Raw genomic sequence first — 22959 nt, 5'->3', positions numbered from 1 at the left:
CCTTTTCTTCAGGTACGTTCAAGAGCGCAAGCTCTTCGTCTCCATCAGGTTTGTCCAATGCGGCTTCCGAAGCCCGAAGTTTTAGTTCAGGGTGGTGATCTAATGTTCCTTGTTGAACTTCATGGACCGGCCGATGGAGCTCTGAATATCGTTGCCGTTCTAAAATTGGCCCTCGTTGGTGTTGCTGGTCGCCACCGGATGGTGAATCAATCCCAAGGACAGAATCCTGATAATCAGGTGATAGTGGCCCGAGGGTGTTCCCTCTCCGTATGGACGATAAGGTTATGTCTCCTTGAGCAGCAACCGCGTCGCCCTGTTGCTGGTCGCCACCGGGTGGCGATTCAATCCCAAGGACGGAATCCTGATAAGCAGGTGATAGAGGTCCGAAGGTGTTCTCACTCCGTGTGCGCGACAAGGTCCTGTCTCCCTGTACAGCAACAGCTGGCTGCGAGTCATCGTCACTCGTTTGGGACAACGCTTGAGTTTGCGAGTTATCGTCACTCGGCTGGGTAAGCACTCGCGAGTTATCATCACTCCGAGGCAGTGTGTGCGAGATATCGTTTCTCGACTTAGGTAGGGCCCGCTCTGGGGGATCCATCGACAATTGGCGCCCCGAGGCAGGCACGGATGCTTGCCGTATTCCTACCGACGGTTGGTTTATTAGTCCCACCGTCCCACTCCCCCTGCGACAGCAGCCGTTGCCTCAGGTGAGCCGTCTTGTCTGGCTCCCACATCTTGTAAAGTCTGTGTGGAGGGAGTTGTAAGGACTTCTTGAAATTCAGCGTTTGGTGTTCCAATGATTCTCCCGTCTCCCAGGAGGATACGGTAGTTGGTATTGCCCTCGTAGCCCAGCAAAATACATGGCCTTGTTCGTGGATCCGTGAGCTTCTTTCTTTGCTTTGGCGGAATCAAGTATTCTCCTTTTGATCCGATGATTCTTAGTCTTGAGAGGTCAGGTCTGTCGCCGTACCACGCTTGGTACGGAGTCATGTTGAGCTTCGATGACGGCGACCGATTCGAGAGGAAAGCTGCAGTTCGAGCAATTTCCGGCCAGAACTTAGACGGCAGCCTTGCATGTGCCAGCGTAGGCCCAAGACGGTCATAGATTGTCTTATGAGCTCTTTCGGCAACCCCATTTTGCTGATGTTGATCCACTCCTGTCACCTCCGCTTGGATTGCGCGCGAGAACAACATGAATTTCATCTCGTCTCCCATATGTTCAGATATCCGGTCCAGACGTATTCGTTTGCATTTTCGCTCGGGGCGCTCGTTGTGGTCGAGGAAGAACCGCAGTGATTCTATGACGAAGTGTTGTCTTCGCGGTATCGGGAAAATCTCGATCCAGCCCGTGAAGTCGTCAACGATGGTTAGCCAGTAACGGCTGCCATCTAGGCCCTCATCGAATGGCCCTGCGACGTCAATATGGAGGAGGTCCATTGTGTGTTCTCCTCTCCTGCTGACCCTTGATCTTCTGTGAGACCTTTCGATCATTCGCCCCTGCAGACAGGGATTGCATGGATGACGTGCCTCCATGTCCCGCACGCCATGAGCTTGCTGCTTGAGTCGCCGAAGGTTTGCGTCACTCATATGGGCAAGCCGGCTGTGCCACAGAGACATTTGTGGGCTAACATGGTAAGAGGGGAAAGTCAGACTTGCCCACAGATCGAGTGCGTAGACTCCATGATATTCACTGGCAGTAAACAGATTCTTTCCGTTTGACTTGTTGCGAAGGATAGCATCCCGGCTTGAGAATTCGACTTTTGCCCCTCGTTGGAGAAGCTGAAGCACCGATATGAGATTGGCATGTGCAGATGGAACATACAGGACGTTATCAAGCACTAGCCATTTCTTTCTGCCGCGTACATTGCACAGGATATTTACTGTTCCCACGCCCGAGGGAGCTGTTGAGGTATCAATGCCTCTCAGTGAAGGCCCATGATATTTAGCCATTTGGACAAACCTGGAGGCGCTATTGCAAACATGTTGAGCGCATCCACTATCCACGATCCACGCGTCACGGATGGAGGGGGTCTTTATCGCCATCATAATGGGAACATGGTCAAACAGGGTGAGATTGCCCTCGATATCGTTTCCAAATGCATCGTTGACATCTTTTCCGGAGACTTTCGTCGCCATGAAGGTTGGTTTCTTCGGGTCTTTTGGGCCACTCCCATCGTCGTCCTCGTCGTCCGTCAAGGTCCGCCTCTTCGACTGTCTGCGTCCGCCTATGTGAATTCTGCCTGGTCTTGGTTTCGGTCCGTCTCCGTCCTTCCTTTGGACCTTCAGTCTCGGGTTCTTGGTGAAACATTCGGCGTCGATGTGATAAGGTTTTCGGCAGAAGGAGCAATATGGGACGTTATCAATCTCTATCCGACAAGTAGTTCCGTCCGACGACGGTATGAGCTTCTTGTCACCTGGCCCACGGACTAGGGCAAGAGCAGGAAGAGCTTGCGACTCCATTGCTTGTTTGCCCAATTGCCCTTTTCTATGCTCTTCCTCAATGGCCTTATTCTCGATATAGTCAAATGTAGGTGCTGCTTTGATAATACTCCCATTTGCATCTCTTTCGTTGACAAGGTCCATTTGTCGGAAGATATGATCGCGGAAGCTCTCGTACTCGGGGCCGAGTGCATGAACAAAGAAAAATGTTCGCTCAATTTCGGAGGTCACGCAATCAGGGTCAAGAAGGAGTTTTTCAGCATGAATCTTCCTGATCTCTGCCCCCAGCGCTTGGGTGCTCCCACACTTGTCTCTTGTGAGGGCCATGTATCGTCGTTGGAGGCTAACATACGTGCCGGAGCCTTCCGGTTTGAAGTTGTCCTGGACTGCCTTAAGCAGTGCTTGAACTCGAGGTATCTCAAAAGCATTGATTCTTTGCGCCGCATTGTGTGTCAACTTTGCCGTAATCATCGCAGAATAGAACTTTTGGCGGTGAATCCATTGCCGTGCTGCTTCTTCTTCTGTCGGCGGAGTCGCTCCATCGTCGGCAACCGCAGATATCCGAATGAACTCATTGACCTTCTGATTCCACCGAAACCAGTCGCTGGCATTGTCTAATGTTGGAATTCCGTTATAGAACGTATTGATTCCGAATTGCTCGAACTTTGCGATTTCAGTCATGTCGGCAGAGGATGCTCCTCGGAGCTGAAGAATTCAGAGCTAGATATGTCGTTGGGCCGATCAGAGGTAACCGAGCCACTATTTGATGACCGAGGAGAGCGCACCTCCAAGCCGAAGAGTTCAAGGCTTGACGCGGCACTAGGAAGGCTTGAGACAATGGAAACGCTTCGATCTGATGAGCTTGGCGTAGGCATCCGAGATTGAGGAGTATAGTCGCTGTCTGGGATCCCCTGTCGATTGAGAGAGTACTTGTACGATCTAAAGAAGTGGGGAAAACGGCGTCGGTCAACTAGATATTGCGGCTCTCTTGGAGGGAAGTTTGAGGGTCTGTTTGGCCGGAGTTCGTAGCGACTCGAGTTGCACTCGTTGGAAATGAATGGCTTGTTTCTACCCACGGGACTTTGAGGGGTCGATGCCAAAGCCTCAATACTGTTTTCTGATCGACTGAGATTATCCGAGATGGAATGAGTTTTGGAGGCACTTGAGAAGCCTTTCACCGAGTTGCGAGGATCGATAGTTGGGATAGTGGCGTTCGACGCTCGGCGTATGCGGTCTTCGGTAGACTGGTGCCAGTAGGCTCCTCGGAGTGCGCTCAGAGAAAGTGATGGGAAGTATGACTTTTGGATTTGCTTGAAGTGCCAGTGGCAAGTGTGTCGGAGGTACGAGAGAATCTTCAGCTCCTCGTCTGTCCAAGAGTGTCTCTTTTGTAGTGTTTTTCGCATTTTACCTTCCGAAATGGCCTTGTGGCTGGTGACTCCAAGAAGATAGATACCGAGCTTGTTGAAAATGGTGACATGTCTCAGCAGTAGGTAACGTTTGCAGTACCTCGTGGCAGTCCATAGTGTAACTGTAGCAATCATGGCACACTGTCTATGGCTATTTGGCAGAGAAATCCCTAAGGCTTGCTGCAAACGGCGACATGTCCCGGGTATGGAGGCAACCTTGCGATACTGCGTGCCCTTGTCACAGTAGCAATGATAGCATGCTGTCTGTAGCTCTTCAGTGAAAAGAATTTCCTCGGAGAGGGTTGAGGAATATGATATCGTATTTTTCATCAAGTTACTGAGAATACGTGATCAGTTTCTGAAGTTCATGCAGTTGGTTTCTTGACAGAGAAGCTTAGCTGTAATCATAGGCAAGGGATTTTTGGTATTTAGATGCCTGCATGCCCAAAGGTAAAGCCACTCGGGCTCATAACCTGTTGAGATAGGTAGTTGTAGTATTCTTGTTAGGGTTACTATCAAAAGTGGGAAACCCGTCTATTTAAATGTACATCGCTAGTCCTGCCACAAGCTTTGACCACCGTGATACTCAACATGATGGTCGTCAATGAACGTTGATGAACATTGATGAACGTTGACGAGGGTGTTGATGTGGTATACGGCCGGGCGGTGAAGTTGAGTGGTCAACGTCTCACGGCCTTGGCGCGAGCTCTTTGTTGCCATCTCACCCACATGACAGAGATATCAGTTTCATTATTGTTTCAATTCTGCGTTATTTCTTGTTCCCTGGTGGTCACTCGGTGAAGCACGCATACAGTCTCCAATTTGATTGACCTGGTGAATGCAAACACCGGATTTCCTTCGGTTCAGCTAAAACAGACAATACACTCAAGGTCAGGCCTACCTGGTGTAGAAGCATTTGATGAGAAGCACTCAAAATACAATTTGTTGTCTCAGCTCAATATAGTGATGCGATAGACTGTTCCTTGCATGGTCAAATTTATCGCTTCAGGCGGCTTGCAAGTCACTCAATCCTACTCTACCCTAGAATGCCTATATCCTAGAACGGTCGCGATAGTCAAATTGGATTCGCAACAAAGACAACCAAGTAATTGAGGGCTTTGACTCAAGAACATCCAATCGGCTCTTCTATATATATATAGGGGCCGTCGTACCCTTGTGAGTAATCCCTGCCAACAACTACGAGTTATATTGTGAGCTCATCGCCCATGTAGAAACCACACTACACTCAAATTGGCGATCACTGCTTTTTGGGCGTGGTACCCGAGTCCATGCAATCAAGCATACTCTGCTGCCCAGAGAACATGGTTGCAGCCGGATCGGGGTCTAGCAAGCGCCATCTTGACAAGACCTGGTGAAGACGACTCCATCATTATTTACGACGGACTGTCGTGAGGTGATAACCGCGCAACTGGCCCTTGAGCTGACCTCTAATTGCAACAGTTATACGCCTAAACCCATCCTCCAAAGGCGAACGTGACATGAGCGCTGATTAGGGTTAGAACAAACAGGATAGGTTGCCAGAGGTCGCACAGCAGGATGGCTCTTGGTAGTGTTGTTGTGGACATCAATCCCACCTTCACAAAAGATCTGCTTGAACAGTGATATGCCAAAGAACGTCCATGGCGTGGTGAGTTTGACAAATATATACCTGATGCTCAAGGACAGTCGACGTAGGGGAAGTAGAGAAACCGGCCATTTCCTGGCAACAGATGCTTTCGCGTGATATATTAGAGCACGACACCAGTGAAAATATGACGCACGCGCTCATCTTGACTACGCTTCAGCTGCAGTGACACCCAGGGTAAATGGCCTTGCACACCCATTAAATCTACCAAGCATCTGTCCAAAGACACCACAGCATTTCTGACAGTGCCCCTGATGCAGCGTCGTGTGTCCAGTTGGTCCCTTCCCGCTCGCTCGTATGCGTCGAACGGCCCAGCAACGTGGGGTAGGATCAAGTAGGACAGTATAGGTCGGTGATTTGTAGCTCGTGGGTTTTTAGTTCGGCTGTGACTCGGGACCAGACGGCCTCTCTCTTGGTGCGTAGCTGATATGGCCATTGTTAATCCGTAGGCTCGAAATGAGGGGGCCTTTGCGTCACCTTCTCCTTGCACGCAGACTTAGACTAACCATCTGGCCGTCTGCGAAGGTATGGCTCACCTGCCATGGAGCAAGAAAAATCACCACCATATCTCGGGTCTTCGGAGTGGCTTGAAAAGACGCGAGATGCGAACCGAGAACACTGGGTTTCACCCATTGGACGCCACGAATTCGATCCACAAGGAGACTATTCTTTCGCGGTGTTCGAATGCCGAGACACGGTGGTATAAGCCCATTGTGGCTTGAGCTTTGTATCGGGTAGACACATCAGCACATGACTGATGCACAGAGTCGACTGAGAGAAGGGCCGAGACGATCCGGACCTTACATTGGCTCATCATCGTGCCACCAGTAGTTAGGTGGAAATGATAGACAGCATGCGATCGCATCGGTATGGGGGAGCTCGAGCAGAGAAAATGAGGGCGTCCTGTTGTACGATACGAGTCAGCAAGGCTTACCACTTGGACGAGTTCTTATGACTTACCTGTTCATAGAGTTCGCAGAGGGCACGATTTGTACGCTTGAGACGAGACGATCAGTAAACTTCGTGGTCATATGAACTTACCAAATAGATCACTTACAATCATCTTCGGCAAGGCAATGCAGCACCATTCATGCCATGTTGTATTCTGGTTCACCGCACTTTCCGGTCGTTGCTTCCAAAATGCCGGGCTGTGGACAAAACCACCAGCATTCCTCGGTCTGTTGGAGTTCCAGGACTGAAAAGACGCGAGATGCCAACCGAGGACAATGACATCACCCATTGGACGCCGGGAATTCGATCCACAAGAAACCTATCCTTTCGTGGTGTTCGAATACCGAGATAAACAGTGGTTTGGCCCATTATGCTTTGGACTTTGTACCGGTAGACACATCAGGACATCACTGGTGCATAGTGTCGACTGAGAGAAGGGCAGAGATGATGTGAACATTCCATTCATTCCTCGTCCATCCCACCGTGGTAATGATGAAGGGACAGATTGCTTGCTTCGCATTCGAGTCGAGTGACGGGAATATGAGGGGCGCTGTTGTATGATCCGAGTCAGTAAGGCTTACATTACCACTTGGACGAGATTTTATAATTTACCTGTTCATAAAGTTCGCAGAACGTTCGCTTGAGACGAAACAATCAATTAGCCTGTGGTCATATCTTACCGACGAGATCACTTACAATTGTCTTCATCAAAGCAGTCACCATCCATGCCATTTGACATGATGTTGTATCCAGTTCGTCGCACTCTCCGGTTGTCGCTTCAAAGAAGGCGCGCTGGGTGCACCGGGCAATTTCTGAGAGCCAAATGCGCGTGACGAACCAACTGGGACAGGAAATTGTACAGCCGTAATGGGATAAAACCTCGTGATGGGGATGGCGAGAGGTTCATACGCTCCGCCGTTCATGGTCTGGAGGCGGTGAGGTCGAGGCGCAAGACGCGATGGATCACGCGTCGTAGTGACGTGGTCTTATCTCCGATCCGGCGATAGGACTCTCACCGGGTATCTTTCACAGTGGCGATGGCTGCTCCTACAGTGGCATGAAAATCAGTAATGGTATTGGTGATTTGGAGCACAAAAACTCGCAACAACTGATATAGTGCAGCAGAGGATGCGATCAATCACTCACATTGTCATGAAGAATGGACGTCTCAAGCTTCTGCGCAGCGAAGCTCGCGATCGGATGTCCGCACCTGTTATTAGCCCGTTCCTTCTTCACCTGATTCTTTGCTGCGTGGTTTGATGCGACGGGGCCATGAATAGTGTGTAGGTAGTGGCTTTGTGCAGAGCACTAACGGGGGTGCTGTATCCTCGGGGACTTCTGGTGCAATGTCAATGTTCACTATCGTTCATTAGCTTGTAGATCGGCGACATAATCCATGACTCACATGCTCTGGTGGCCAAGACTAGGGACCAAGAGACGGTAAAGAGCTGTGACTCTGCGCTCGTGTATTGTGGTCAATTGTACTCGGTTCTATTGCAATCGCATCGTCTGCATGATCAGTAGAATTTAGGCAAGTCAGGCTGAGAATCACATACCTGCGACGCGGATGTTTGCGCTGTCTCTTGGGAAGACGCACACAGAGGCTGTACAGTAGATGAGTTCAGACGGCTGCTGTGACGGAGACATCTTCGCATAGACACTTGGACCCGCCAGCCTAAGACTTATCTCTTTGATCGGCTGGGATGAATGGCAGTGCATCTGGTGGGAATCATACCTGTATCTCTCACAGGCACTGCCTGGCTTGCTTATCCACGATGTATCTTATAAATGTCAGTACAGTGGGAAGTTCAGTGTTGGATCAATGGGGGAAAATCTATCAAGTGACTCAGATACAAGCCTGCTCGATTTTGCAAAGTCAAGGTAATAAATTGTAGAGTAAATTGCCGGGGGTAGAGGACTTATTTATAGGCTTCTCGGCTTCTGTCAGTCACAAGCTGGGTGGGCAGTATTGAAGGACACCTGTCTAATTGAGGCTTGTTGAAACCCACGTCTTCTTTTACCGCAACTATTTGCAGCGACATCTTTTGCCTTTAGATTCTCGGCGAGAGAGACGAGTGAGAGTCGTGTTGAGCAACAGAATGCTGAGTTGGCCAAGAAGCGTTGGCTGACCGTTGAATCCTTCACGGCCCTCTTAAATTGAGGCACTGCGTACTATTCAATCCGCAATGACAGGCTCATATTTCTTGTTCTAATTCCTGACCTGTGGGTGACTCAACGTTGAATCACCGAAAAGCGCCTACAATTTCATCCCGGGAAGTATGAAATTTTTTTCCTTAACCTCGCTTTAGTGTGGTGTTGGTCGTGTTGAGCTGTGAGTCTGTCCGACCAGACTGCGGAAAGCGAGGGCACTGTAGGACGTGCTCGGCCCGTCAACCCGTTGAAGCTTAGCCCAACGTTGTCAACATTCAATTTTCGAATTTGTGACCATGAAAATACATTAAATAAAAAATTTCAGATTTCTTCCTAAATTTCTTTGTTTAATGACGATAAGTTCTACAATATTCCATTTGTCGGATTTCTGAGGCGTTCAACGGAAGGGAAAGAGGTGTCTGATTGAAATATATATTCTTAACAAGCGTTGATCTCTGGCCCTCAACATCGTGAGGCTTGATCAGTTCCCCGACTGATATCCCTATTTTTGAATACACTGTCAACAGCCCGCCGAAAACTAACAAAACTTGTGTCAAAATCTGACTGCATCAATTAACAGTTGTGGTAATCGTAAAATCCACTACATAGTCGCCTGCGTCTGCACAGTCTATAAGAGACACTAAGGATCGATGGAAATTGTATTAACCAGACCCGTGACTTTTTCCTGCGGACAAAATGGATGCCCCAAACAGCTCGCCACACCAGGAAAAAGAAAGAGATCAGCAGCCCAGTGAATTGCCCATCCTTGACGAGAAAGACAAATCACAGGAAAATTCTGACCATGTGCCATTGGTAAGTGAAACGATTTGGCTTCAAATGCTTTTGCTGACCATTGCAGCCCTCCACTTCGCAGCAGGAAGCAGAAACAAGACACACCCTGGCGACCGAGCCCTTCCAACATATTCTGAAGGTGCTAGCAGACCTCGAGCGCGACGATCCCAAGTTCGCCTTTCCAGCAGCTCGACTTGTTGGGCTCTATCGACGCATATGGGAGTCATGCGTGTCCAAAAACATCGATGTCCAGAAGCTAGAGCAGAACGACCTTGTTTTGAAGGAAGCTGGTGCGCACCTGAGAAAAGAGAGAGATAATCTTCAGGTTCGCCACGACAAGCAGCTATCCCGGTTGCGTTTTTTTGAGCAGGCACTGAAATCATCTCGGGAACGACTGACTAGCGTACTTGATGACTGGAATCACCCTTCCAGGCTCAATCTGGCAGGGTTACCGGACAATGCAAGAGGAAGGTGAAGGACTGTCTCTCAGGGCTGACATGCCCTATTTTGTCAGCATAGAAAAACTATAGTTTACTTGGCAATATCAAAGAGAGTTACCGATTGGAAAGTAGCTTCTATTCTTGAAGATTGAATATTCACAAATATTAGGACATGGAATAGCTTCCGATCTAATTTATGCTTATTGTCGAGCGTTGGCGAACAATTCCGCGTCTTCTGGACCAATCTCAGATGTAGTTGCCCGATATGTTATGTACAAAAAACCTCGGATCAAGGGATACTGTCGCGAATAGCTAAGCTAGCGGAGAAAATGTCGAGTGACTCGAGTATTGTAGGGGTTCCATGCGAGGCCAAAGGGACAGACGGAAGCTAATGCCTGTTGCGCCAAGTTGTTGCCGGGAGATCGTGTCTAGCAACTGTTCGCGTACCCGACAGAGATTCCTCAGGGCCGTTTCAACCCGGGGTAGGAAGAACAGATGCTCTCCTGTACTCTCGCCAGATTTCCGGTCAAATCGCACTAGTCGAAACTCTAACCAGTGCACTTCTATAGGGAAAGCGAACGCTGACATGTAGAAGAACATGTCGCTAGCCCGAGTAGACATGGACAGAGGATCTGGACCCATCCACTTGAAGGCCGACAGCTTGTCGTAAGTGGGGTGAAAAAAGCATTCGATCACGGAAGAACCTTGATTCTCATATCCTGAAGGCTCAACTTCATCCGAGGAAATCTGTCGAGCCTTACCGGGGTCGGTGGCGAGACAGGGGGCGGCATCGGTATGCCAGAAGAATCTTGCCAGATGGCGTGAATGTCGAAATCCAAATCACGGTCTACCAATTTTAGCACAAGGCAACCACTGAAACAAAGAGTACAGACCATTCTTCTTCGATTCGTGCATTCTTGTTCAAGACTCGCCGTCGAAGGCTGGTGGAATATTACAGAAGTGTAGAAAATATAATTTGACGAGGGTTGGGAGGGGTAGAATGCCGCAGGGTAGGCAGGGAATTTATTTATTGATAACGCAAGTTTATGGCAGATTAGGAGGACTTGATATCCAGATGCTAACTTGTTGAAAACCAAACGCTTGGTTTATCAACAGCCGTGAAACGTTGACAACCCGTCACCAAACCCAACAGAAATTCACCGGCGGTTATAAAACAGGGATGATATTTGGGATAGAACGCAGTGGATAGCAGAACTATTCAGGTGTCGTTATCGCCCGCGAGCGCTCGACAACGCCGAGGTCTCATCAAGGCCCATCAACATGACGCTCGCTTGCAAGGATGAAACCACGCCATTACAAAGTGCTCGAACTGCTTGCTTTCGATCCCACAGTATCAATGCTTGCTCATTGCAGAGCTGTAGAAGGATGTCGCTGTCGCTTGCTAGCCACTCATTTGACTCTTGAAGCTGTCGCTGCTCTTCCTCGAGTCGTATCTTCTCGACAGATTTGACGACGTAGCATTCCCACAGGCAAAAGTACAGGTCCAGCAGTTTGAGGGCTGGTGTAGCCAGGGCATCGTTGTAGTGAAGAAGTTTCATGAACTCCGCCGTAAGGGAACCGCGTGTGCGCACTGGAACCTATGCAGTATTAGTGATCTCGTTCGTTTGCAATCGAAGAGGGCCTGACTAACCTCAGCTTTGTTGGTTGCACCATCTGAAGAATGCTGTATGTGGCATTGCGCCTTGTTCTCATATTCTGCGTCGTGGGAAACCAGACGCTGTCTCTTGGCCGGTCGGTCACTCGGGGAAGGTGAAGTCGGATGGTCCATCGTGGCCTTTGGAATGAAATGCAAGAGACATTGTACTCGAGGGTCTTTTATAGCCGGCAATGACACTGAGCTGCTGTCATTGTCAGCCACGACCGTCCCGAGCTGAGTTCGACCGCCTTCAAAAGAGTCAGTGAACGGTTACCTCAACTGTTGACGCTCGATCTCACCTGCTGTTTACCACTAGTTACTCGATTTAACGTGGAAATGGGCAACAGACGAAGCCTTGAGACAAAAACTTGTAGGAAATACCTCCTCATGATAGTTTGCAAGTGCAATTTTGATGGATTGGATGGTAAGTATCAGCCAGACTTCGTTGAAGCTGAACGTGGCATTACTGTGAATAAGCCTGTTCAGCGGGGAGATACACATAATTAATTCCGAGAGTTCATGGCAAGTGATACCGAGAACAGCCTAATGGCATACCACAGCGCGGTTTCGTGCGCTTGATTATGAATGTTGAGGTCTAGCTCTCGACGATTGAGCAGCAGCTCACGCATTGCAGCGGAAGAGTATTGAAACGCCCTCATCAACGGTGTTTTCCCTCGGTAAAAGGCATTGATGTTGGCATTGTGCTGGAGCAAAACCGCCGCAAGATCAACATTGTCGTCTTTGACGGCCAGGTGCAACAGGTTGCTGTTCTGGAATTTGATGTTATATCTCCAGATGCTGGGCTGGAGTCTAAAATCAAGGTCTTTGCACGACTTTGCAAGGGCGATCATCGCACTACCATCCAAATGCGACACAATCCACAGCAAAAGCTCGTTGGGCAGGTCTCTGATGTTCGGCTATAATGTATTAACTCACCGGTAAGCGCGGTAAGAATGAATTGAAACAGACCATGATTGGACAGTGGATTGGAGCTAGAAGGAAATGAAGTGTGGGCGAGGATGAGGCAAGAGTTGTGAAGTTGGATATAAGAGGCCTTTATGTACTCGCCTCGGCTAAATCCCATGGTCCGCTAGGAGCGTAGCCTGTGGCTCCGTTGAGAGGTGCATAGCAATCGCACGGGAGCATCACAGCCTTGACAACAATGTTCGTGGAGAACCTGTAGAGTCTACCTCCTGAGAACACCAAAGTTGTTCCCCCGGGAGACCGATCTATCTTGGTACCCACTTCTCGCATCTAGCGCCATAAGCGTTGAAGCAAATCACAACCTACCTGCACTCCGAATTGTATAGAGGAAAATCGCAGTTTTCTCAACGATGCTACCAACCACAATAGCCAATGCTTGTGCCAATGCATAGTCGTCGCAATATACAGCCACAAGTGCAGCTATTTGGGCAGCAGCGATCTGGAATGATATCTCTTCTCGCAGGCCACTGATCGGCTTATACTAGCACATACTGCATCCTAATGCATTCTTCGACGCATCGACTGTTTCAAGAAAGCATTCCATGCCAGCAGCCACGCAGACATGTAGGCAAGAAGCCCACGGCGATAGCATATAAAGCTGGCGAGGGAACGCCGCAGAGAATGCCCAACAGCACCACTCAAGTCGAGAAATTTTCTTACTTTGAAGATCGCATCAATGTCCACTACGCTGCCTTGGAATCCGTTTCTTGTTTGTGAGATAGAAGTCAGCCCCAATGGCGGTCCTGGCTTCTGTTGTGGGATGACGAAGAAAGACGCCCCGTGCAAAATCTGGATCAAACTTGAAGACACCAAGATAGGCCATCAAAAGCTGAACACTCTCACCAGAGAGCTGTTCGAATTATCAAATTTGCAGCCGAAGCGTTGTGACGTTGACAGAGACTTCCTCTGCGCGAGATGGCACTGGCAACGGCAGGCCGACCAAGTTGGCTAGCAGTGGTTTGAAGCAGGCAGCCGTCCACAACCAGCTCGAGTCCCACATGGTTCCAGAATGGCCTCTCCATCATTAATGGTACATCCGGGCCAGCTTCAGACATCGTCAGACACCGTCAGCCTCCAGGCGACGCCCTGCGGTATCTGACAACACTGACCGGTCACCTCCTCACGGGCGCAGACAAGACCCGCCAGTGCGCCTGTCAACCACCCCCCAGCCAGTGCAGCCAGTGCAGCCATTCAATGCATTTGTGACTTCCACAATGCTGCGGACGAATAGCGTTTCGCCGGACCAACCCGCCATCCTGTCATCGGCAACTAATATCTAGGCTGGTGTCAAACACTTGACGCTCCAGATTTTCACCTCGAGCGAAGAAGTCGACAGCATCCACGTCGGCAACATCTACTGTGTGTTCTGCCAGACCGATGATGAAGACCATGCGAACGAGCGTGGGATCTTGCGCTGCCGTCAGCGCACATCGCTCTCTCATCTATCCTGCGCGGAAGAATGGTTGGAAAAGCGAGACACAGGTTTTAGCACATCATGCTGTTTGTGATAAGTGTGGATGACCTTGTTCCTGCGACGACCAAGATAATGATGACCACAGTCGAAACCAAGCAGCCCTGAACCCCTTCTTTCGCCATTTACGAATCCCCTCGTCGGATGCCGAAGTTCCGTCCACACGGCAAGCGAATCGTCTCCCACTGGTGGGCCCCGTCACTCAGCCAGACTAGCAGTGGCCCATCTACCGCGAGACCCGTCCAACTCTGCCCCGCTTCGCCGGTCGGCACGACTCGATTCCACTCATCGTGGGTGATCACAGGTTACAGGCGAGGTAAGATGGAAAATAGAAAAAGCGACTGCCAGTCACACGTGAGTACACGTGACCAGACACTCGGCACCGGTAATATAGATTTTTGGAATAGCTTAGCAAGGAATGAAATCCTGATCGTTCAAAGGACAACGCGACCGTTTCATCTTTGCATGTGCTGGACACCGTTACACCTGAACCAAAAGATACTGGCTGCTTCGGTTAATTCAAACATGACATAGCACTAAATGTGCTGGTAGGTTAAGTTCCTTGTTTTTCAACTTACCTAACGGCGGTGACCAAGGAAACACAAACACGGATTTATATCAGTGCGGCTGTCGCGTAACAGCGAAGATTGTTGGCAGAAAAAAACACAACTCGCGGGCTGGCGAGAGACTGACAACCTGTTGTGCTTGTTAAAATGACTCTGGTAATCAATTTATTGACTCTGGGAACCTCAAAGCATTTCTAGAAGCTTTTGATCCCTAGGAGATACACTTTAGCTCTTGGGGCTATTCTACGTTCCAGGAAAATGAGATCTACCCCTGGGATCTTCACTCTACGTTCCTTGACTGAATACAAAACTCGCTCTGGGAATATATTGGCCAAATTTGGGAGCTTTGGAGCCCCTGGGAGCTTACTTTAGGGTCCTAGAGTCACTATTCTGCCTTCCGAGATCGCGGAAGCTCTCTCACAAAACACCTTCACCATTCCTGCGCACAAATCTGCGTCATTCGATCACCCCCATAAGGCAAAATAATCGCCCCAGGAATCAACAAGTTGTCAACAGGAGCGTGGTTTTGATTCCCCGAAGTGTGGGCAATAGAACCCAGAAACTATGTCGAGTTTGCTGGGGGCTACGTTGCTCCATGCGAGGGTCTTACATTTCCGTATATGAGGACAGCGTCTTCCAGATGAGTAATCAATATTTACAAAGCTATAGTCGACTCTAGATACAAGACGTAGCGCGAGGAAGCAAAAGAATGGTAGCTTCCTCGCGTTCAGGGGAATCCATATACGCCATGTGGGTCCCGCGCAGATCATATCTCCATTCGCCCTGTATGCTTCATGTATATCCCTGACACTCCTCGAAGTTGTATCTGCGCTTCCGGAAACCGTACCAAAGGCCCTGGGAGCAAAAGAACCCCTAGGGCCAGATGGGCTTCCCTCCCTTCAAAGTGGATCAAGGAGCGTGCATGAGCGCAATAGGCGTTTCAGATCAAGACCAATAAGATCTCTACGCGTTAAATTGTTATTTGCGATACCTGTAACTTGGCTAGATACATGGGTCTTCACGCCAGATGAGGTTTTTGTGTGGCTTGTGTAGCCGCTGGTCCTTCTTAGCTTCAGTTTCAACACCTGCAAGCCACGTTATCGATTACTGCCTTATTTCTCCCATTTGCGTTCGTGCGCCTCCGTAAGCGAGGCCGTGCACACGGATTTCCGAGATCAGCCCCACGGGGAGTGCAGGCCTCTCTCACTGGACTGCGACATTCTGATGCAAGGACCTCTCCGTCGCTACATCGAGCGGTGTTAGCAAACCAATACGGAGTGCAATGTTAGCGCCCGGGAGGCGCCTTGACAGCCTGGTATAGCTAGCAACTGAAAGGATTATAAATGCTCGTTCTCTTTTTCCTTGAAGCCAGGATCCAGTCGAATATATTACTCCCTTGCTGTATTTTTCTTTTTGATCTCTTTGAGGTTCAACAGAAGATTGGTTATTGAAATTTACAAATTGATTTAAACATACAATTCCTTTATTTGCCACATCTGCTTTCCTTCGAATGGCTACTAAGCTTCGATTTTTGACAGTCTCCCAAGTTCAGCGACTTCATGCGAGATTTGTCGTCCCCAATGCTGTTCCAGTCCAACCAAACATGCTGGAGTCTGCAATCCATTCGCCGATGAACATGAAACACTACGCAAAGGAGGAAGATGTTTTCCAGCTTGCTGCGAACCTTGCCGAGAAAATAATGTTAAATCACGCCTTTCAAGACGGGAACAAACGCACCGCCTTACTGGCCGCCGATATGTTCTTGAAAATCAATGGCTTCTATCTTCAGAAGGTACCATTTGCGGAGGATCTAAACAACAAGGCGCTAGCAAATGCCCACGTCGCCGTCGTTACCAAGCAGTGGACCGCTCAACAATTGGGAATCTATTACAAGTCTGTGGCAGCGCCTCTTGGTCCTGTTACTGCAGAAGTCATGGACTATAGAAGCTGGGCTCTCGAGTACTAGTCTCATACTGTCCGTCACCATCATGGACGTTTGAATGGCGTCTGGGTGGTGTTCTGATTACGGTATCCATTTCTGTTGTGCGCGAGCTCCAAGTGGGACTCATAGTCACAATTTAGTATCGTCTTGCGCATTGTTTCTGCGTCTTTACATTATATTCGCTCTTGTTTTGAGGGAAGGGAAGAAGGCTCTCATGATGCAAATCTGTTGGTTTAGCATTGATCACTGAAAAAATAAAGTTGTGCATCAATTGACTCGGGCACACTTCGCAGACAGATTTCGAAATTATTACATTGAGTAGTGAATTTCGAGTATCTACCAATGCTAGCCCCCGGTAGTCTCGATAACATTAGGATTTCTCCTTTGCCAATAAACCTTCTCCCGTGTTCTAGTCGTAGATTGGCAACCCGTCTCCATGGTCTTGTATCGAGCGATTCCCGATATGGCTGCTAGGAAACAAGATTGACATCACATATTCCTCAACTGGTAGAGTACGCTGTCCAGGTTCCGTCCAGTCGCGCTTGCATTCTCCGCAAAATTTGCTAGGCATTATGGATCAGTATGCGTGAGATGTGAAGGATTTGTGGCTGGTACCATCAGGTGTTCCATCTAGAGCTATCTCGTGCATCTTTCCACCCAGAAACAAAGTTGCAGAACTTGAATCTGACTCTGTTTGGCGGGGCATTTGGCTTGGGACATAGAGGCGGGGATAACTCGATGGTCCTAGCAATGAAACAAAGTGTTAGCCTTGGCGGTAGAAAACTCTCGTGAACTGATAACTTACCAAACCCAAAGTATTGCGAGTCATGGAAAAATGTAAGTTTACACCTTTCCTCAGCACTAGCTGCAGAGGCTGATAAATATGGACTGGCAGCGCGTAGTGCACTGCCAACCCCTTGCTCAATCAAAACATAAGTTTCTCCCGGGTTGCCAATAATAATAGGCACCTTGCTGGTAACCAGATTTCCACTCGCATCATGGGTAACGAAATCTGTCGTGACGCGATGAAAATATCGGGCAGTAAAAGCGCTTCTAGTGCAGTGCAGAAAAGAAAGGGGCCGAAAGGCACTGCGAAACATGGGATGGGGCTAGCTAAAAACTCAAATCAGTGAAGTGACAAGGAATACCTTGGTATTCAAAACGTATCATGGGCTGTATAGGATGTAGAATACACAAGTATATAAGAGAGGTCTGACAGATAAGTGCGACCAGTGATCTTAAATACCCATCTTCGACGGAACTTTGATTCGGGGCGGAAAAATATATCAGCGGATCAGTTAAGTTCGGGAATCCCAGTCAGGCCAATAGGAGAATTGATAAGTAACCAGAGGCATCAGCCGACCCGACCACCCAAAAGGGCGGCGAAATTAGTGTCCACCGCGTGTTGCATTCCCCAGCTATTAATGGGATGGATCGATGGATCGATGGACTTCATTGGTGGAGGCAGACCAATTTAATATGGTAATGGCCTAGACAGCATGGTCCGCTACGCAGAGGTGAACGCTAGCGCTTCGGCCCACTGAGTGGGTGCTGTTGAGTGGGTCCGAAGCTGAACCCCCCTTTGGGAAACATCACTTTGCGCCCATCGCAACGCGGCTTCGCGTGCAAAAGATGCGTTTTTGTTGTAGTTCAGAGGTATGAATTGACTTGTTATTTCAGAGGGATACATGATCCTATATAAACAACAATTAGCCAAGTTGATTTCCAATCAACTTGATCGTCTGTATAGACACTTCGGAGCTAATTCCGACGGTGCGGCTTGGTTCCTGATCTGCACCAGCCTCATATCACAACAAATACGAGTGGACTGGCAGCCGACTCATCTGTATTGGGAATTACTTGAATCCAGACGATCTCCCTGCCACGATTCAACAAGACAACCTACACCCATCAAAGCCTCTCAGATACGATGTTGTTCAGGAGAAGTTTGAACATTGGTCTTACGAAGAAGAGGATGCAGTGGCTCTCGCGGCCATGGAAGACTCTGTCAGTCGCAAAAATCGAGTCCTGAGGAACTTGACTACCAGCCAATATGTGTTAGAGGACAAGTTGCAATGTGGAATTACCCTTGGTCACATTGTTCTGATGCGTATCTGTTGGTCGTCTGAAAGTTCAACCGGCATTCCGGGAGGAGGATATCTGGCCAAGGGTGACTGGGCTGGTTATGAGTTCGGCATTGTAGACGCTGGTGTGCTAGCAAATATGAACGGAGGATGGGAAGATGTCACCGAGGACACCCGCGATGAGGTTCAGGTTCTGTGGTCGGGCGATTTCGGACAAGATTGGGAAACTGAATGGAGAGCTCGATACGACATAGGCAAGAAGCTATGAAATCATTTGCTGTAAAGATAATTTGATGTAAAGAATGCTATATACATGATTTTGCTGATGAAAACCCGTGGAATTGATATCTCATGCGGCAGTGAAATGTCCCAGCAATACATTGTGTTCCATAGCTGATACTCAATGTCTCATATTCGCAGTTGACACCATCTGAAGCTAACGATACGGGCCGTAGTACGAACCTAGGTTCAACTACGCGGGATTTCATTCGCGACTTCGTGCATGATCCTATAAAATGCGACCACAGCTCCCAGGAATTAACAAACTCTTTTCAGGAATGCGACGGGATTTCGGTGGCCAACTAAGTTCAGACTTCATTCCTCGGGCGCGTAATAGAGACGCAGCGAGATGAATTGCCTAACTACCGCTTTCTCAAACATCTATATATTGCACTGTTCCTACATGGTCACAGTACCCTCTCATGAAAATATCTTTCCGCCAGCGGAATACACCACGAATTTCACATCACTCCGAACGCATTTACATTTGATTTCCTCATCATGGTCTGGAACTCTACTCATTTCCAAAATGTTTTGGGCCAAGTTTGGGCGATCATCTGCACCATGAGCGGTGCATATGGGTGGCAGCTGACGGAAATCACTGCCCAAACACCGTTCCGATTGACTCCCGCTTTCAAGCCTTCATCTGTTCGTCTTTTCTGCATAAAGTTGAGTAATTCGGGGTGAGCAGCCGGTGAGATCGAGCGTCGACAGTTGAGTTAACCGTTCAATGACTCTTTCAAAGAGGGTCGAACTCAGGCCAGGACGGTCGTGGGTGGCAATGACAGCAGCCTCTGCGTGGCTTCGCCGGGCTATAAAGAACCCTCGAGCACAAAGTCTCTTGCATTTCATTCCAAAGACCACGATGGACCATCCCACTTCGCCTTCCCCAAGTGACCGGCCAGCCAAGAGACAGTGCCGGAATTCCCACGACCCAGAAGATGAGAACAAGTTGCAAAGCCATCCGCAGCAATTATCAAAATACACAAGGATCGAACCCGAGGTCGGTCATACCCTCTTCGATAGCAAACGAACAACATCACTAATACTGCATAGGTTCCAGTGCGCACACCCGGTTCCCTTGCGGCGGAGTTCATGAAGCTTCTACATCACAGCCACACCCTCGCTACACCAGCCCTCAAACTACTAGACCTGTACTTTTGCATGTGGCAATGCTATGTCGTCAAATCTGCCGAGAAAATGCGACTTGATGATGAGCAGCGACAGCTTCAAGACTTAAATGAGTGGCTAGCAAGCGACAGCGATATCCTTCTACACCTTTGCGATGAGCAGGCATTGATACTGTGGGCCCAAAAACGAGCTGTTCAAGCCCTTTGTAATGGCGTGGTTTCATCATTGCAAGCGAGCGAGACTCAAGCCTATCATGTTGATGGGCCTCATCATGCGAGATTGATTGCTGTCCGCATGCATTTTCTTCCGTGTCGCGCTGGGCATCTCGATCGTCAAGCATTCTCTTGGTGACCAAAGATTCACCCCCCTTCTCCCATTTCCGACCAAGAGATGGACAAGTGTAATCCTCTACGAACTCCAATCACACCCTCAGCGTAAGTCTCTTACCATGAGAAAAGCGCCTTCGCCACGTCCGGAGTTGTTGCTCAATCGGTATCCAAATAAATATTGGTCTTGTTGAAGCGCTTAGTGAGATCAAGCTGTTAGGCCTGCCAACGGCTGCAAAGTGATCCCAGCCCACTGAACTATTATATCAGGAAATTCGCAAAGCGATCCCATGATCATTCGCTCTGGGATGTAAAGGAAGCAATGTAAACAAATGAAATACGCGGATGCAAACATGATAAACACAAAGAAAATCCAAAATGAATGTCAATTTACCTCTGGTTCCTCCGACATTTGGCCTAACCAGATTCGCACAAATCTCACTCCATCTTCCTGGCGACCATTCAACCCGTCGGCTGCCGCTCGCGCACTCGCTTCAATCAAGGGAGTACAGTGAACCTGTCACTGGACTCCTACTGGGCTCCCTATAATGTAAAAATCATGGAAGCTGTAGAGCTTGTGATTGGATATTTAAAGGAAACGTTTCTGCCAAGATAAGAGTTGCTCCACTAGCTCTCACAAGTTGCCAAAAATTTCATCACGGAACAGCTACTGGATTTTATTTTAGAGGCAAACAATGGAAAGACTGGATGCAAAATTCGCGGAATGAATATTAACACATCCTTAGAACAGCTAGCCTTTAGGACTCTGAGTCTATTGAAACATAATCCAAGAACTCCTCCTCCGAATCCAACGAATTTGAACACATATCAGATGAAATATCCTCCTCTTCGGCTTCTTTTGGATTCTTTATTTTAACTTGTCGAACAAACCTTGCCAGACCTTCACCAATATCACTCGAACATTGTAAGTCCTCCCTAATCATTGCTTCCTTAACGTTTTTTTCCCGATCATCCAATTCATTACGCATATTTTGTATCTCCCCGAGTTGCGCAAGTAACCTTCTCTCAAATAGATCTTTGTTGCGCTTGAGTTCTTCAATCGTATATCGCAGCTCTCTCCGAAGACTGCCGACCTTTTCCGACCGAGTGGAATCTTCTAAAGCTTGCAAAAAAAGTTCTGCATTTTCAACAAGTCGTTCAACTCCAGCTGCGGTCTTTCGAAGCCGGTGCACAGCAGAATGTCGAAGCTCTCGAAGTAGACCAATAAATTCCTCCAAGGGGGCTTTCAGAATTTTGATCGGCTTGGTTGAGTTGCAAGAGAGTATTTTGATCCATTCGGTAAGCTCAACAGCTTCGGGACAATCCCATCCATTTTGTGCCAGAAGTTGAGGAAAATGTCGCAAGGCAAAGTCGAAGCAACTTTCCTCAAGTAATTCTTGTATCGTGGTCAAGACCAGATGCTGACGTCGATAGTGAATGTAAACCGGATACAGCGACTGAACTGTTGTAGGACAGAACCGCCCAACGGATGCCTCTCTATCTTGGAGTTCAGTAGGAGAAATGACGGCCGTCTCTTTTGAAGCATCCTTGTCAGATATCTCCCTGACCGTATTAGCCTCATCTTTTGCTGCCACTGCCTCTGAAACCTCTCTCTCAGCACTCTGAGTAGGCGAAACATCGAATAACTCCGGAAATCGAATCTTGGCTTTCAAAGTCGAATCAAAAACCTCACCCTCAAGGAGCTTCTTGGCGACATTGCTCGTGCGATTGATATCGTATTCTAGAAGGATATCGGCGAGGGCCGGCTCATTTTGTTTGATTAAGCCTTTGATGGTCTTCAACTTTCTCACCTGAGAGTTAGAGCCACGAAAGATATGCTGGCAGGCCAAATATATCCGCCTCTCATCTGGATTGTTTTGCCCCATTTTGCAACTTGGTAGTGGCCATTGAATAGTCGAGGGTTCTCTCGCATTTATATGATATGGGTTTGATTAGCTCTTATACGCAAACAGATGCCACAAACTGTAAGAGCCCACATTAAAACTTCTTAAGCATAAGTTACCAAGCCCGTAGCGATGTACTTTCACCAGCAGTAGGAGAGGCTCCTGAAACCGTCACTGCTGTCAAGGTTTCAGACAGGTGAAAAAAACTTCGAAATTATAAGTGGTATGTCCCAACTCCTCAAATGGAAGGTGAGAGGCGCATTCCATCAATGTGACTTTTTGACATTCCGATATTCCAGGAACCCCTGACACCGTAAAATTGAGTTTATCAAGGGAAGTAGATTAAGTATCACAAGGGAGAACAGACTAACCCTATTCAACACAACTCTAGCAGCAGAATCCATTGTCGCTTCTGGTAATGCCTTTCCACCAACTTAACTTTATTATATATGGTTTTATGTGGATCACTCCCAAGGTGGCAGCTTAGTTCTTGGAAATTCCAAGAGGCGCTCGGAGTCATAGCCAGGAACAGCGTGGCTGGACGAAGATAATGATCCCAGGGCTCGAGCCATAGTTTTTATATGCGCTAGATTAGCCGTGGTCGATGAAGAAAGTCAGGTCATCGTTTTGTTCACCATAATCGAGAAATCTATTTCGAGTATTTCTATGCTGAAATAGGGCACATCGTCTTGAATAGATAGTCCCCACCCTCCTCTTGCGTTATTCAAGAACCCTGCCAGATTGAGTTTGGAAGTGTGATTCCAGTCATCGAGTACCATAATCAGCCGCTC

General features: G+C 48.4%; 5 protein-coding genes across 5 annotated transcripts; 2 read left to right on the top strand and 3 right to left on the bottom strand.

Annotated features, from left to right (window-relative positions):
- Positions 1-660: 660 nt before the first annotated feature.
- On the bottom strand, positions 661-3980 carry N7506_000183 (GAG-pre-integrase domain-containing protein; the record flags this gene model as incomplete). Its single annotated transcript, XM_056949479.1, has 2 exons — positions 661-3144; positions 3225-3980. 2 exons carry the CDS (start codon positions 3978-3980, stop codon positions 661-663), a joined length of 3240 nt encoding a protein of 1079 aa, XP_056815394.1.
- Positions 3981-16012: 12032 nt separating this feature from the next.
- On the top strand, positions 16013-16468 carry N7506_000182 (type II toxin-antitoxin system death-on-curing family toxin; the record flags this gene model as incomplete). Its single annotated transcript, XM_056949478.1, has 1 exon — positions 16013-16468. The coding sequence occupies one exon, from the start codon at positions 16013-16015 to the stop codon at positions 16466-16468; it is 456 nt and encodes a 151-aa protein (XP_056815393.1).
- Positions 16469-17021: 553 nt separating this feature from the next.
- N7506_000181 (uncharacterized protein) lies at positions 17022-17544 on the bottom strand (the record flags this gene model as incomplete). Its single annotated transcript, XM_056949477.1, has 2 exons — positions 17022-17188; positions 17250-17544. The coding sequence occupies 2 exons, from the start codon at positions 17542-17544 to the stop codon at positions 17022-17024; spliced, it is 462 nt and encodes a 153-aa protein (XP_056815392.1).
- An 895-nt stretch (positions 17545-18439) lies between these two features.
- On the top strand, positions 18440-18796 carry N7506_000180 (uncharacterized protein; the record flags this gene model as incomplete). Its single annotated transcript, XM_056949476.1, has 1 exon — positions 18440-18796. The coding sequence occupies one exon, from the start codon at positions 18440-18442 to the stop codon at positions 18794-18796; it is 357 nt and encodes a 118-aa protein (XP_056815391.1).
- Positions 18797-21022: 2226 nt separating this feature from the next.
- Positions 21023-22150, bottom strand: N7506_000179 (uncharacterized protein; the record flags this gene model as incomplete). The annotated part of the gene is made up of 1 exon (XM_056949475.1): positions 21023-22150. One exon carries the CDS (start codon positions 22148-22150, stop codon positions 21023-21025), a length of 1128 nt encoding a protein of 375 aa, XP_056815390.1.
- Positions 22151-22959: the final 809 nt, after the last annotated feature.

Source organism: Penicillium brevicompactum, assembly GCF_028827555.1.
Source record: "Penicillium brevicompactum strain IBT 35665 chromosome Unknown utg000001l_segment0_segment0, whole genome shotgun sequence".
NCBI classification, from domain to species: Eukaryota; Fungi; Ascomycota; class Eurotiomycetes; order Eurotiales; family Aspergillaceae; genus Penicillium; species Penicillium brevicompactum.
This window is presented reverse-complemented; position numbering and strand designations above follow the sequence as displayed.